Below are 17,875 nucleotides of genomic sequence, written 5' to 3'. Positions count from 1 at the left end.
TATATTGTAAGGTTCGAGCAGTTCCATTTTCATTTTTGGCATCTAATTTGTTGTCAGAAAAATTTCACTCTCCGTCTGGCAGTTGTGACAGTTGGCTAGTTGGCTAGAACATTATTGCCAGTATTTTGGATATATGATACCAGAGACTTTCAACAGGCATAGACCTGTTGTTTATCTACCCAGGGAATTAATTGAGTCTGGTCCATTTATATGCCCATGGACAAAGCACAAATGTTAAATTAATTAAAATGATTTGCTCGAACCATTTCTAAAATAATGCCAGAATCTGATAGCAAGTAGCCACGTGACATGGCTTGGTACCGTAAACAACACTGTAATTGATTTTTATTGATTTCAGCTTCAGTTTTACATAAAGTTTAAGAACTTATACTTGGTGTTTGTGCGTCCTCTGAATCAAAATGTAACATACATATAATAAAACGTTGCTGTGGTTTAGGCTATGTCAAATTCCACGATCTTTTCAGGAGGAGGAGCGTTAACAGTATTTCAATTTCCCTGTAGGTCAAATCGTAAAGATCTCACATATGACCAACCACATATAGAGTTATTCAATCATTCCAATGATAATCGCATTATAGGATTTTCAAGCTGGCTGTCTTGGCGACCATGTTGACAGTGAGATCGGCAACATTTTAATTTCAGAAAAACTACATATCATAAGAAGACATTTAATGAAAACCCCATGTTGGTGTAAGCTAGTCTTTGTGCAGTTCTGATATGTTCAATATAAACCACGGTGGCGGCCATACTGGTCGTCCGCGAAGCACAGTTGTGATTTAGGACGAACTGAATGACAAGAAAGTATTTAATTGAAATGGACATGTCAATAAAACCACTCATTCAGAATAACCTGCACTAATAAGACTTTATAATGGACAATGGTCGCCATGCTGGCCATGTTCGACATCAGATTAGACCCACTATCGCCTGGGTCCAATTATATATCGTAATAACTGTAGTGGTGAAATCCCCATGACAATGTGTCTATCTATAAAGGAGGATTAGGGTAAACAATGTGTTCAAGACTGCCGCCATAATGGATTTGTTCTTGTTAAATTGTTGCCATTTACACTTTAGAGCAACTAATTATTAGTAAGAAGTGCTCCGGTGAAAACCCATGTCAATATAACCATCGGTTCAGGAGGATTAGTGATGGCAAGATTTTCATTGTGTCCGAAGTGTTTTCATAAAACCATCAAGTAAACATGACCATCCGTTCAGGAGAAACATCATATTACAATATTTCAAGATGGTCGCCCTGTCGACAATGGATGACGCACGTTGGCACGTGCCCTCTTGAACCAGACGAGTTAAAAACAAATATTGTCCTGCAATAACCCAAGGCGTTAATCTGACGACAGTCTTTTATTTCAGCCAATCAGTTCACTAGTTTTTAGACCTGAATGAAGACTGACTAAAGATTTGTTGTTGATATCCAGGCTAGATCTTCCTTTAAAGAAAATGAAGACAATTAGTCGTCTTATTTTTATTTCTTTTTTAAAATCTTCAGCCAATTTTAAATAAAATAAAAGCGAATAGAATATATGCATAGGTGAATCAGTCTTCGGACTGAATCCTGGCTTGTGCAATGTTCCCTGACTGGCCAAAGTGTGAAAAGTATGAAGTGCATTATGGGTGTCCAAACCGCCATATTTACTACCAGAAGAAAGATGAGCGCGGAGACTTCTAATGAGCTATTTACCTATAGAGACCAGATGAGAAAGAGAAGATGGTCCCGGAATCTCCGCTATCCTGTTTCACTGAAGCAAGAAAGGTTACTTCGTCGTTCTCTCTGAGTAATGTTAGTGCTTCCTGTAAAACTGTGCTGGGTAATTCCAGATCCCTGGAAGGGTCTACAAAGAAATGAAAATAAAACGACAATGTTTCTCAACGATGGAAATTTGTATTTAAAAAAAATGCACTACTTGCTGACGCTAAATGATGGAAAAATGAATTTATCTATAATACGTTCCTTCGCTTTGAAACAGGTGATGAAGCAGAACAAATGAAAACCTACAAACAAAAAGAACTTTCTCGCGAACTCTTTCGGTCGCTAAATTTGCTAGTTTATAAATGCATCTCAACTTTTACAACAATTGCTGAGGAAGACTTGACAGCCAATATGATCAAAGCTCTTCTTCGTCGCAGTTGATGTGGGATTGGATACACAAATTTTTCATCGGCAGTTTTGTCATTCTTCTGATTACCAGTTTCAAGGAAGGAGATAGTGGCGTTATATCTAGTGCCTGATTTATTTAACCGCTCACACAAGACATTTTCTTGTCTAAAAAGACAACGGAATCATCGACTAAAGTAATTTTCTTCAAAATCATGTAATTACTATCCTGGTGAAAGATAATTATCTTTATTTCTCAAGAGAAAGGGAACAGTCTAGACTCTAGACGAACGGTGATGTGACCGTCTGGCCTCTCGCAACGTGAGAAGTAGTCCGTTTAGTCACACTTAAGCGTTTAATGTTGCGAAGTTCAACTGTAGTGGTGATGCTTGTCAAAAATATCGTATGGTTTAAACCAAGGTGAGATTTAGTTGTCACAATTAAATTCAACCAGCGAAATGGTGGTAGCGCGATCTTTTTCCAAATTTGAAGACAAATTCCACATTTATATAATCTCTGTCTCTTATAAATGCAGAGGAAATTAATATCGCGTGCTATCACGGTAGAAAAACTAGATTGCCATTAGGAGTAATGGGCTTTAGGCACACAAAACAATTTCAAATCATATAATGGCGGTACAAATAAAATCTAAGTTAATACCGATTAACGAAATAATAGAAATAAAATATCATGTAAACAAGTATCCTAACTCTAGATGGCAATTAGAAATATTTGCTACGTTATGCAGTCTGGGTCTATACCTGAATAACATGTCGTAAGAAGACGGTCTCTTTGATGTAGTCTGGGTCAATACCTAAATAACATGTCGTACCAATACGGGCTCTTGGATGCAGTTTAGTCTATACCTGAATAACATGTCGTAACACGACGGACTCTCGGATGCAGTCTGGGTCTGTACCTTAATAACATGTCGTAACAAGACGGATTCTTTTATGCAATCTGGGTCTATACCTGAATAACATGTCGTAACAAGACGGACTCTTGGATGCAGTCTGAGTTTATACCTGAATAACATGTCGTAACAAGATGGATTCTTTGATGCAATCTGGGTCTGTACCTGAATAATGTGTCGTAACAAGACGGGCTCTTGGACGCAGTCTGCGTCTATATATGAATAATATGTAACAAGACGGACTCTTTGATGCAGCCTGGGTCTATACATGATTAACAAGTCGTAACAAGATGGAGTCTAGCTATTACCTATTTGGGTTTATACATGAATAACATGATACAAGACGGACTCTATGATGCAGTCTAGGTCTATACATGAATTACAAGTCGTAACAAGATTGAGTCTGGATATTAGCTATTTGGGTCTATACATGAATAACATGTAACAAGACGGACTCTATGATGCAATCTGGGTCTATATGTGAACAACAAGTCGTAAAAAGACAGGGATTCAATGGCTGCAATCTGTATGCATGAGTAACAATTAATAACAAGACAGAGACCAACTGGTTACTGTATGCAGTCTGAGTCTATTCATGAATAACAAGTCATACCAAGACAGAGGTTCGTTGACTGATATATGCCGTGTAAGTCTATTCAGAATAACAAGTCATTCCAAGACAGAGGCTCGTTGACTGATATGTGCAATGTAAGTCTATTCATGAATAACAAGTCATACCAAAACAGAAGCTCGTTGACTGATATGTGCAATGTAAGTCTATTCATGAATAACAAGTCATACCACAACAGAGGCTCGTTGACTGATATATGCCGTGTAAGTCTATTCAGAATAACAAGTCATTCCAAGACAGAGTATCGTTGACTGATATGTGCAATGTAAGTCTATTCAGAATAACAAGTCATACCAAGACAGAGTATCGTTGACTGATATGTGCAATGTAAGTCTATTCGCGAATAACAAGTCATACCAAGACTGAGGCTCGTTGACTGATATGTGCAATGTAAGTCTATTCGCAAATAACAAGTCATACTAAGACTGATGCTCGTTGGCTGGCATATGCAGTTAAGTCTATTCACAAATAACAAGGCATACCAATACAGAGGCTCGTTGACTGACATATGAAGTGTAAGTCTATTCACGAATAACAAGTCATACCAAGACAGAGGCTCGTGACTGATATGTGCAGTGTAAGTCTATTCACGAGTAACAAGTCATACCAAGGCAAAGGCTCGTTGACTGACATATGCAGTGTAAGTCTTTTCACGAAAATCAAGTTATACCAAGACAGAGACTCTTTGACTGATAGTTGCATTGTAAGTCTATTCACGAATAACAAGTCACTGAGGCTCGTTGACTCATATAAGGAGTATAAGTCTATTCACGAATAACAAGTCATACCAAGACAGAGGCTCGTTGACTGATTCGTGCAGTGTAAGTCCATTCACGAATAACAAATCATACCAAGACAGAGGCTCGTTGACTGTTATGTGCAGTGTAAGTCTATTCACGAATAACAAGTCATACTAAAACATAGGCTCGTTGACTGATATGTGCAGTGTAAGTCTATTCACGAATAGCAAGTCATACCAAGACAGGGGCTCATTGACTGATATATGCAATTTAAATCAATTTACGAATAACAAGTCATACCAAGACAGGGGCTCATTGACTGATATATGCAGTGTAAGTCTATTCACGAATAACATGCCATACCAGAACAGAGGCCCGTTCACTGATATATGCAATGTTAGTCAATTCATGAACAACAAATCATACCAAGATAAAGGCTCGATCACATAAAGGAGTAAGGGGAAAAAGTGGATGTTCACACATTCTCGCAAGAAAGAAGGATTTTACCTATTGAAATAAAACAAGGTTCTTTCTGTGAATGCTTTGTAGACACAAAAACCACTTACTTGTAGGGGTTCTGCATTAGAAAATTTCAAACTTCTATGAACTGCATACTCTATTCGATATACATTCTTTCCGTAAAGGTATAAACAAGGGGGAGACAAACATAACATGACATTCTCAGTACATGTACATACAATGAAGAAACATACACAGAATGAAATTCATCTTTCCCAAAAAATTTAAAACATGTACATTTGCTATTCGCGCGAAATTTGTCGGGACTGTCAATCAACCAATTTTAATTTCAAGTTTATATGGTAATTCGCCCAGATTTTGCAAGTACAATTCCAAATTTCAAAGCAGTACGCTAACTCTAGGTAGAGCAGAAAATAAATTACCTGATGAACTCTAGGAAACCCAGTAAATTCTGAATTTTATAAACTTATCAGTATGTCTTAGTTTTAAAACACAGCAAGTATTCTAATTTCCTACACTGCTTTGATAATGTGGTCTTAAACTATGTAGCAAAAAGAATCAAATAAGTTTTGTAAAATTTAACAAATACATTTCATCTCCCTGAAATAATATGTGAAAATTTACACTTGTCTTGACCCCATTACAAGGTTACCAAGAAAGTGCTTAAAAATTTAATCTCAAAACACATTAATTAGTAAAGAAAAGAAAACTAAATTACCAAATGCGGTAGAATATATAGTTAAATAGATATACAAAAGACATTTGAGCAGATAATATGAAAACTTTCCACATTGTTCATTTTGGGGCTCATCATAATGTTTACGACTGATATTGTGTAATTATTATTATCAAAATACATAACCAGTTGTTTCATTGCCTTCATCATAGAATGCCCCCAACCATGTTTTAGGAACTTCTGTCCAGGTTGTTCAGGCTGACAGAAATCTATTTTATTTGCAAACAGTAGGTTTAGGAAAGCAAGTCATGTTCAATTTTCTCAAAGTTTCATGCAAAACCCACTTCTCCTTGCCAGTAGATGGATAGTTTACAAGTGTCACATTGACATCTATTTTTCACTACATAAAGACACCGTAAGTTATCGTTTCAAACACCAACTGCTAAATGTTGCAGAATACTTAATTGAAAGAAATGGGACATCACTATTATCATCTTTTTTAGCCAGATCTTCACACTCAGAGTACCATCCCCAACTACTGTACTATATTGCACATTACTAATAACCCTTATATACCTACACTTGCCGTCAACTAGCATTTATACCTGGATCGTCGTGACAAACATATGGGGAAAAAGATCTGGTAATCACCTCCGTCGTATTCATTTTATTTTCGTATCGGTCGAGGTGACCTGGTTGTTTTGCAAATACATTTGTGCTCTATTGTCACACCTGTCTGCTTGAATGGCCTCGTAGTGCGAATAGAAGGAAACAATTATATATCGCCACTGATGCTGTTCACCGATTCCTGTCTGCTTTGAATAATATTACAAATGTAACTAAGTAGCTCGTTTGGGTCAAGTAAATAGTGTTCAATATCTTCTGAGAATAACAGTATGTAAGTTATCAAGCCTAGAAATATGCAATTGATTAAGCCTAACAGTATATAACTGATCAAGCCTAATATTATGTAATTGATCAAGGTTAGTAATATGTAATTGAAAACGCCTAATGGTATTTAATTGATCAAGCCCAGTAATATGTAATTGATCAAGCCTAATAATATGTACTTGATTAAGCCTAGTAATATGTAATTGATCAAGCCTAACAGTATGTAATTGATCAAGCCTAATTGTATGTAACTGATCAAGCCTAACAGTATGTAACTGATCAAGCCTAACAGTATGTAACTGGTCAAGCCTAACTGTATGTAACTGGTCAAGCCTAATATGTAACTGATCAAACCTAATAGTATATAATTGATCCAGATTATTATGCAGTTCATCAAGCCTAATTCTATTTAATTGATCAAGCCTATTAATATGTAATTGATCAAGCCTAACAGTATGTAATTGATCAAGCCTAATTGTATGTAACTGGTCAAGCCTAATATGTAACTGATCAAACCTAATAGTATATAATTGATCAAGATGAATATGCAATTGATCAAGCCTAATTCTATTTAATTGATCAAGCCCCTAATTCTATTTAATTGATCAAACCCAGTAATATGTAATTGATCAAGCCTAATAATATGTACTTGATTAAGCCTAGTACTATGTAGTTGGTCATGCCTGGCAATATGTAATTGATCAAGCCTAATTCTATTTAATTGATCAAGCCCCTAATTCTATTTAACTGATCAAGCTCAGTAATATGTAATTGATCAAGCCTAATAATATGTACTTGATTAAGCCTAGTACTATGTAGTTGGTCATGCCTGGCAATATGCAATTGATCAAGCCTAATTCTATTTAATTGATCAAGCCCCTAATTCTATTTAACTGATCAAGCTCAGTAATATGTAATTGATCAAGCCTAATAATATGTACTTGATTAAGCCTAGTACTATGTAGTTGGTCATGCCTGGCAATATGTAATTGATCAAGCCTAATTCTATTTAATTGATCAAGCCCCTAATTCTATTTAACTGATCAAGCTCAGTAATATGTAATTGATCAAGCCTAATAATATGTACTTGATTAAGCCTAGTACTATGTAGTTGGTCATGCCTGGCAATATGTAATTGATCAAGCCTAATTCTATTTAATTGATCAAGCCCCTAATTCTATTTAACTGATCAAGCTCAGTAATATGTAATTGATCAAGCCTAATAATATGTACTTGATTAAGCCTAGTACTATGTAGTTGGTCATGCCTGGCAATATGTAATTGATCAAGCCTAATTCTATTTAATTGATCAAGCCCCTAATTCTATTTAACTGATCAAGCTCAGTAATATGTAATTGATCAAGCCTAATAATATGTACTTGATTAAGCCTAGTACTATGTAGTTGGTCAAGCCTGGCAATATGTAATTGATCAAGCCTAATAATATTTAATTGATCAAGCATAAAGCATGTAATTGATCAAGCATAATAAGTAACTGATCAAGCCTAATAGTATGTAACTGATCAAGACTAATACGTAATTGATCAAGACTAATAGTATGTAATTGATCAATCCTAATAGTATGTAATTAATCTAGCCTAACAGTACATAATTGACCAAGCATAATAGTATGTAATTGATCAAGCCTAATATGTAATTGATGAAGCCTAATAGTATGAAATAATCAAGCCTCATAATACGTAACTGATCAAGCCAAAACGTTTGTCATTGAATAATCCTAACAGCATGTAACTGATCAAGCCTAATATTATGCAACTGATCAAGCATAACAGTATGTAATTGACCAAGCCCAATAGTAAGTAATTGATCAAGCCTAATATGCAATTGATCAAGATTAATAGTATGTAATTAATCAATCCTAATAGTATGTCATTAATCTAGCCTAATGTGTAATTGGCCAAGCCTAATATTATGCAACTGATCAAGCCTAATAGCATGTTATTTATCAAGCCTAACAGTATGTAATTGATCAAACCTAATATATAACTGATCAAGCCTAACAGTATGAAATTGATCAAGACTAACAGAATGTAATTGATCAAACATAACAGCATGTAATTGTTCAAGCCTACCAGCATGTAATTAATCAAGCCTAACAGTATGTAATTTATCAAGCCTAACAGTATGTAATTAATCAAGCCTAAGATGTAATTGATGAAGCCTAAGAATGTGTTATTGGTCAAGTTTAATACCATCTAACTGATCAAGTTTAACATCATGTAATTGATGAAGCCTAATGGAATGTATTTGATCAAGCCTACGAGTATGTTATTGATTAAGCCTAGCAATATGTAACTCATAAGGCCTAACAGCATGTAATTGATCAAGCCTAACATCATGTAATTGATCAAGCCCAATAGTATGTAATTGATCAAGCCTAATAGTATGTAATTCATCAAGCCTAACATCATGTAATTGATCAAGCCCAATAGTATGTAGCTGATCAAGCCTAATAGTATGTAATTGATCAAGCCTAACATCATGTAATTGATCAAGCCCAACAGCATGTAGCTGATCAAGCCTAATAGTATGTAATTGATCAAACCTAATAGTATGTAACTCATCAAGTCTAAAACATCATGTAATTGATCAAGCCCAATATTATGTAATTGATCAAGAATAATTGAATGTAATTGATCAAGCACAATAGTATGTAATTGATCAAGCCCAATAGTATGTAATTGATCAAGCCCAATATTATGTAATTGATCAAGCTCAATAGGATGTAATTGATCAAGAATAACTGTATGTAATTGATCAAGCCCAATAGTATGTAATTGATCAAGCCCAATAGTATGTAATTGATCAAGCCCAATATTATGTAATTGATCAAGCTCAATAGTATGTAATTGATCAAGAATAATTGTATGTAATTCATCAAGCCCAATAGTATGTAATTGATCAAGCCCAACAGTATGTAATTGATCAAGCCCAATATTATGTAATTGATGAAGCTCAATTGTATGTAATTCATCAAGCCTAACATCATGTAATTGATGAAGCTCAATAGTATGTAATTCATCAAGCCTAATTGTATGTAATTGATCAAGCCTAACATCATGTAATTGATCAAGCCCAATAGTATGTAATTGATCAAGCCCAATATTATGTAATTGATGAAGCTCAATAGTATGTAATTCATCAAGCCTAATTGTATGTAATTGATCAAGCCTAACATCATGTAATTGATCAAGCCCAATAGTATGTAATTGATCAAGCCCAATATTATGTAATTGATGAAGCTCAATAGTATGTAATTCATCAAGCCTAATTGTATGTAATTGATCAAGCCTAACATCATGTAATTGATCAAGCCCAATAGTATGTAATTGATCAAGCCCAATATTATGTAATTGATGAAGCTCAATAGTATGTAATTCATCAAGCCTAATTGTATATAATTGATCAAGCCTAACATCATGTAATTCATCAAGCCCAATAGTATGTAATTCATCAAGCCCAATAGTATGTAATAGCTCAAGCCCAATAGTATGTAAGGAATGATATAGACTAACTAAATTAAGCCGTTTTAGGCAGGCACGTTGGAGGATTATGGCCAGTAAGGACTATCATTGAGTTCTGGCAAATACCACAATCAGACTATACAGTCAGGGGTATGGCCTTCCCAACGATACTGCTGGAAAAAATGCAACTGATACTGAAAGCTTCGAGCAAGTGAATGCGAAAGTTCTTAGTATGCATAAGAGAGTACTTGAGTTTGTGCCTTATACAATTACTCGTTTTCTTGGCTGTTCTATGTTTAAGGACTAGGTATTAAGTCATAAAATGTTTAGCAGTTATTCGTTTTTCTGATCTCACGAAAACTCCAAACCCTTCACTATCGCACATGCCATGGAGAGTTGCCAAGACAGTCTGTAGACAATGTTCCGACACAGAGTACATCAAAGAGAAACTGAATCAGTGACAGTATGACTTACCTTCCAGGTAGATTGCTGTTGTTTGGTTATTGATTCCTGAGATATAATGGAAACCTCTGTTGTGTGATGAGTTCAGAAATTGTAAGAGGTCAAGTACATCCCTTGCTTCCAAGTCGACACTCATCCCTGAAAAAAAAGAAAACCATTTAAATGCCGCAGTATTACTCAAGAAGCAATAAGCCAAACACGACAATAATTTCTTTCCGTCTAGTAGGACAAATATCATGATACTTATTATTTCACCTATCTCACTTCGGTAATCATTGATGGAAGCAGGAAAGGAAGCAATGGTGTGGTGTTTCTTTAAATGATAAAATAAGAATGGTGTTGTATTTTCCTTCTTTTTCATCGAAAATACAACACACGAACACACACACACACTAATATATATATATATATATATATATATATATATATATATATATATATATATATATATATATATATATATATATATATATATATATATAACACAAGTTCCAAATTTGGGTGCCTGATTAAATTTCAAATCTCATTCCTTTGTATTTTCCTATACGCGTAAGTGAGAGAGAAAGTTGAGAGTAGATGGGTTCAGAATATCAGCTAATGTTAGAACAGAAAAACTAGTCCATTTAGAATGTGGACTATTGATATATGTTTGCCTACAGAGCCAAGCAGCATCTACTCTTACAGCCATAAGGAATTCGTTCCAAAAATTTCACATTCTTGATTGCTTTCCAGTTCGATGTACTAATAAGTACTGCATCGAAGTCTGCAAGGAATAAATCTCATTTCCAACATCTTAGACTGAACTTTTGCATCGGAGTAAATTTTGCATACTCATTGATTTCCCATTAACTAACGAAAATAATGCAGGCGGGTATGGATTCGAGCCGTTATAAAATTACTCATCGGTGGAGAACTTGATTTAATTTAAGTTAGCTTCAGAGGCATGCAGACTGAAGCTTGCTGTTTACATTAAAAGAAGTAATATAATTATAAACGCCAATTTCAGTGAAATATATCAGCACCGGAATAGATTACAAGTTTGCAATAAAGTTAAGTCCTCTATTTAAAGAAAAATATTTGACAAATTGCATCGAATACATTCAATTTTAAATTTACCTGTACCTAACCGGAGTCATCCATGAACATCCTACTACGCAGTTTCATGATTCAAATCTAAATGCTATTTTAATTCCAATCTTTTATTTCTTTCCTTTCTTACCGATGATGTTTTTTCTCCCTTTGTTTCCTTCTTGTTAGTTTACTATTTAGTGTGAATTAACTTCATCGTGACAAATTCTCCTTAAACCGTGTGCTTGGTTCTTACTCAAAATAACCCTATTGACACTGTCTGTTTCCTTCTCGACAGAAAAGTAAAGTACTTCAGGAGTGTGCGACGATTTTTTTTTTTTTTTTGGAACAAGGAAGAATCTAAACTGGAACATCAATCTGTCATGCATACACTTCCCGTGAAGGATCCAGCTCTCTCAGATGCACATTCTGAAATGTATCCTATAACAGAGTTTTGTTTACACATCATGAAAAGTATCCCATACTAGAGTTGGATACATATTCTGAAAAGTATCCCATAACAGATTTGCATACAGAGCTTGAAAAGTATCCCCTAACAGACTTTCATACAGTCTGAAAGGTATCCCATATTAAAGTTGGATACATATTCTGAAAATTATCCCATAACAGGGTTGCATACACATCCTGAAAAGTATCGCATAATATTGTGACATGCACATCATGAAATGTGTCCCATAATATTGTTACATGCACATCATGAAATGTGTCCCATAATATTGTTACATGCACATCATGAAATGTGTCCCATAATATTGTTACATGCACATCATGAAATGTGTCCCATAATATATCTGCACTACAAAGCAGAAGGTACTGATGGAAACAAGTAGAAACTGTCATGGTTAGCACCCTCTACGGTATATGGAAATATAATATAAACGATTGTGCGACCTCATATCGGATTCACGATGATTCCTTCTTATTTCCTTTTGATCATTAAATGAAGTAATTACATTCATACTCCCCCTCAGTCTGCTGATTACGGGCTTCAGTGGGAGATTCATTGCGCCATAATGCCAGGTTGATTTGGCTCTCCTCCATAATCACATAATCTGTGACTGACCAGGTGTTGAGATCTTTACATGATAATCTCTAGTAGATTTGAATAATCGGCATAATTCGGCAAGCTACTGCCAGCAAGCTGCCAAATCTTGTACCTGTCCCTATTTTATATGGGCTGCGTGCCTGTCTGCATTCCTTGTGCGTTTAAGTAGATCAGTACAATATATCGTCGTTACATATGGAATGCACACATGCATTTTCTACATCGTCCAAGACGCTATGCTAATCAAGATGATGCATCTGATCCATGTGATATCAGATTTATTGCACGACAAGACGATGCCTATGATCCCATGTGATGTGAGATTTATTTCACGACAAGATAGTTCAGACTGCATGGTCCATAACTCTAAATTAAAATATAAATGTATTTTTTATAGGTGCCTAATGTACAGAGGCACCTATTCATTTTATAAAAATTGTCGGTCATTATTAAGAACAAAAATATGTGAGATTATTAGAAAGCCGTTTTCCGTCTATCAATAATCAGATAACTAAAACGAATATCATAGTTCCATGTGAATTAAAATAAACAATTCTTACTATTAGATCTTCTTGTCATCATTAAAACACATATTTTCTCATTAATTCGTCAAAACTGAATATATTATAGTTTACAAACATGGTAGAGGCAGTGTTCCATCTTGGTAGGCATACTAATAAACGAAGCCTATTCTAATTAAATAATAGGTAGGTTGATGTTCTATTTATTTGGGGAGGGGGTATTTGGGGAGGGGTATTTTTTTTTTCGTTTGGGTTTTTCTGGGTGTTTTGTTGTTTTTTAGGTGGGGTGGGGAGGGAGCTTTACTAATGGGACTTTCACTGCATTACTGGATATATCATGCCGAAGGAATACGTTGTACAAGGACACATTAATGTCGACCTGGGTGAGTATCGAACTCTCGACTTTTGGATTAGTTTAGTTTGGTGCTCTGACAACGAGCATCACACTTTATACTCTGACCTCCTTCCACAGAACTGATAGGCTTGCTAGCGCGTAAGGAGATTAAATGACAAAGCAGCTGAAAACTTGTCTGATCACCATGCATCCAGTAACTATTTGATATGAGAAGCGGTAAAATAAAAAAAATTATTCGCCTTGTTTTACTTAAGTTTAAACAATATTTACTAAAGAACAATCATCATGATAAATTAACAAAATAATGCAAAACATGGGGATTGGATGGAAAGCTGGTATGTGTAATTATTGCAATGACCTAGTAAGAAACGATGGAATAAAGAGGTGTGGTGCGTAATCCGTGTATTAATCTAAAAAGAGTAGCGATCATTTCGTGAAAGTTTGCACCGGCATAAATATGCGTGTGCTCATTTAATCAGCGTATATACAAGTGCCGAATAATAAATTCGAACTGGTAAGCTGGTAATGTGAAAAGAATACAATCTATTAAAACTGTCATATAGGTTACATTCTAATAGAAAATTTTCAGTTATTTTTGTGTCAGCGTACATTACCTATTGTTGTAAACATGATTTCTGAATAATTCTTTATTTAAACTCTAAACATGATTTCGGAATAAGTCTTTATTTAAACTGTAAACATGATTTCGAAATACGTCTCTAAACTACTACATTTCGTTCTTAATTGCAAATACAGGGCTTGTACCACCCGAACAGTAATTGATACGACGGATTTTCATGGTCATATTGGTACAGATACATCGAACAGATACGATTTACTTCTATTAATGAATTAGTTCGCATTTCATTCGTAGAAATGAATTAAGATACAAGGTAGTTCTACACAAAGGGGGCCGAATAGTTTTCGATGATCGAGCGTGTAGGTCTCGCATTTAAAATGAATAGGTCGAACTACATCTTCTGAGTATTTTGGAACAAGTCCAGGGTTCATTTAACACAACTAATTGATTGATGCTTGTAAGGTCGATAATTCAGGCTGTCCCACAGTCTCCACGTATAATAATGCCCCGAAACTTACTCATGGTACTATTCTCATGGTCTCCAAATGCAGCTTTTTCCCCAACGGTCCTTTATCTTGCATAATACAATGGTCCCAAATAGCATCAGCATAGTCAGACAAGGGAGATATACAACATCAGCATAGTCAAACAAGGGAGGTATGTTGTTGTTGTTCTCGGGTTTAACGCCATTTTTCAGCACAAGATAGGCTATACATGGCGGCCAGTATAACTGGTGGAGGAAGAACCCTGGAAAACCCAGGGAAGAACCACCGACCCACGAGAAGCTACTGGCAGGCTTTCCCACGTACCCACGCTAGCCGAGCCTTGGACTCGAACCCACGCAAGCAAGGGAGATATATAATCTCAGATAACATCAGCATAGTCAAGCAAGGGAGTTATATAGTCACAAAAGGAAGGGTATTTAATCCCAGCATAGTCAAACAAGATAGGAATATATCTCAGATAACATCAGCTTAGTCAAAGAAGTATATCGTATATATACATTCTTTCTCGAGCCAAACGATGCAATTCATATTCTTCAAAATATTAACCTTCTAACATACTCTTTCAAACAAAGACTTGCTTATGTTGGAATACTTCTTAAATACATTTGCTATTTATATGCAATATAGGATGGATATCTGGATTGCGTTTTCATGTTAAACCACTCACTCTGTTTAATCTGGATTTAAGTTCTTAACCAGTGAAAGGACCAGTCGTGTACTTTTTGAAAATTCGATGCTAGAATTCAACCAACCTCAACGAGTATAAATAATGAAGTATAATTAGCGAGAATTATACGTTTTGACTGCAAAACGTGTACAACATCAGTTATATATATATATATATATATATATATATATATATATATATATATATATATATATATATATATATATATATATATATATATATATATATATATGGAGAGGGAGAGAGTTAAAATGAAGGTACAAGTATTGATCCTTGATGTTGATGGGTGCCAACATTTATGGTTTGAAAACCCCACTGTTCGGTAATTCAAGACAACTCTTTGTTGCTCTCTTACCGGAACATAGCTTTCTAACTACACCAGTAACACTCTACTATCTAAAATATGGATATTTCTGAGTTAACACTAAAATACTGCCTGCCAATATGAACAGCTTCATTACTTGTATGGAAGAGATTTCTTACTTCTTTTCCCTGATCCAGAGTTAAGCAAGTCATATCAGTGAATTTCAAAAACATTTTACGAATAGAAAATAACTGATACTTTAAGATAATTTGAAACATGTCTACTACAACCTTTTATATAATGGGACTAAATTTGCAGGTTTCCAAGAATCTGGAAATCTTGAAATTTAGTCAAAGGATGCATAGTGTCGGGCTTATGATGCACAGTGTCAGTCTTATGATGCACAGTGTCAGGCTTATGATGCATAGTGTCAGGCTTATGATGCATAGTATCAGGCTTATGATACATAGTGTCAGTCTTATGATGCATAGTGTCAGGGTTATGATGCATAGTGTCAGGCTTACGATGCATAGTATCAGGCTTATGATACACAGTGTCAGGCTTATGATACATAGTGTCAGACTTATGATGCACAGTGTCAGGATTTGGTTCGAAGCCAATCAAGAGTGATATTTACTGAATAAATCAAAAGCAACAGACTAAGACATTGGTATTTTCCAGTGTAAAATTGCATTAGAAGCGCTAGTACAAAGTCATCTCAGTTCAGTAATTGAGCACAAAAAAATCCCGTGAAACAAACGGTGAGTCTGTATTGATTATTAGTAATCACCGTGTTACCTGCCCACACATGTTCGCTGAAGCTTCGCACAAGATATTAAAATCACAACCGGTTTGACTTAAGTGTACATGACCTACCGGTATATTAAGCTTTGTTCTTTATAGCACTGGAATGACAAAAACTAACACTATACATTGAGTGCCAATAGTCCAGTACAAACTGTATTTTATGAATCAAGATTCAGCATTAAATTATGTGTGATACACGAAGTCGGGTGATAGCGATGATACAAATGAAGTCGGATGCTAGGGATTATACACATAAGGTCGGGTCAAAGCGATGATACACATAAAGTCGGGTCATAGCGATGATACACATAATGTCAGGTGATAGCGATGATACACATAATGTCAGGTGATAGCGATGATACACATAATGTCAGGTGATAGCGATGATACACATAAAGTCGGGTGATAGCTATAAACCAGGGGGATTGAAAGACATTTCAGCAATACGTTCTTTCATACCAATAAATTCGGATACTTTGTATTAAATGTTTCAAAACAAATTATTGCTGTCTGTAATCGAGGCAGGACGAGGACGTTTGTGAAATAAACTCAAAGAAAGCCATCGTTTGCTTGTAGTTCCCAATTTCATCCCAATCTTCAATAACGTAATCTTACTTTCAAGAAGAAAAGAGAAAAAAAAAACAGACTGCATTTCCGTAGTCCGCACACGAAACTGAATGATCTCACAGTAAATAAAGTTACCACAGAGGTTTAAAGCCATGTTTTCCACTACGTAAAATTCTAAAATAAAGTCGAATATGGGCATTGAAATGGGCATTTAACCGTCCATATTTCCCAACGTCTTTATTTCCTTATTCACAGTGCGAGAACTTTCTTATATCTGATCCAAATTTCCCTAAGGAATAAAAATTAAAATTAATTTAAACGTGGTGGCGATACCCACAGAAGGGGGGGGGGGGTAATGGGGGTGGGTAATACTTTCCTTTTATTTACCCCAAAATAGTTCATCAGCGATTATTAAATTGTTGAAATGACTAAGAACTCATCAGGCAATTACACTTCACATATAATGTCAGGCACGAACAGGTGCACTCAATTAAGGTTCCACAAGAAAATTATATTTGCAAAATGACAAAAAAGATCAAGGTCAGGTACACCAACCCTGCTTTATAATATAAAGTTAAGTCTGTTATTTTAGCCACACACAAAAAAAAACAGATCGATAAAAACTGTCTAGGGGAGTGCATAAAAAAGAAATATCGTTAACCCCCCAACCTAGAATTAATGAATGTTTCAGACAGCTATGGATTAACCGACTCAATTGAGAAGCGTATATTTTTAACATAATTCTCGGGATCTATTAGACGTCTGATAGGAAAAGCAGCCGCACAGTATGCTGAAAATGATACACGCTCGCTGCCAATAAGAATACATTAACAGCGCAGCGAGTACTCTACACGGCCCAGTAACCCAGGGTATTACCTAACCGCCAATTATGATAGCACGTATGACCCCGTATGAACCTATATTCCGATTGGTATACTCGGAGTTGTTTGAGGGTTAATAGAACACTTTATTTTCAGCCTTTAGTAAGCATAAGGTGT

At 35.4% G+C, this 17,875-nt stretch overlaps 1 protein-coding gene across 1 annotated transcript in view; it reads right to left on the bottom strand.

Moving 5' to 3' along the window:
• LOC149792295 (protein kinase C-binding protein NELL2a-like) overlaps positions 1-17,875 on the bottom strand; it is a 174,521-nt gene that overhangs the window by 114,452 nt on the left and 42,194 nt on the right. The window contains 2 exon segments of the mRNA XM_089970859.1: positions 1,724-1,874; positions 10,428-10,553. Coding sequence (XP_089826985.1) covers positions 1,724-1,874; positions 10,428-10,553 — 277 coding nt within the window.

This window comes from Sinohyriopsis cumingii, chromosome 9 (genome assembly GCF_028554795.1).
Source record: "Sinohyriopsis cumingii isolate HCF-2022 chromosome 9, ASM2855479v2, whole genome shotgun sequence".
Taxonomy (NCBI): domain Eukaryota; kingdom Metazoa; phylum Mollusca; class Bivalvia; order Unionida; family Unionidae; genus Sinohyriopsis; species Sinohyriopsis cumingii.
The sequence above is the reverse complement of the archived record's forward strand: the minus strand, read 5'-3'. Positions and strand labels throughout refer to the sequence as shown.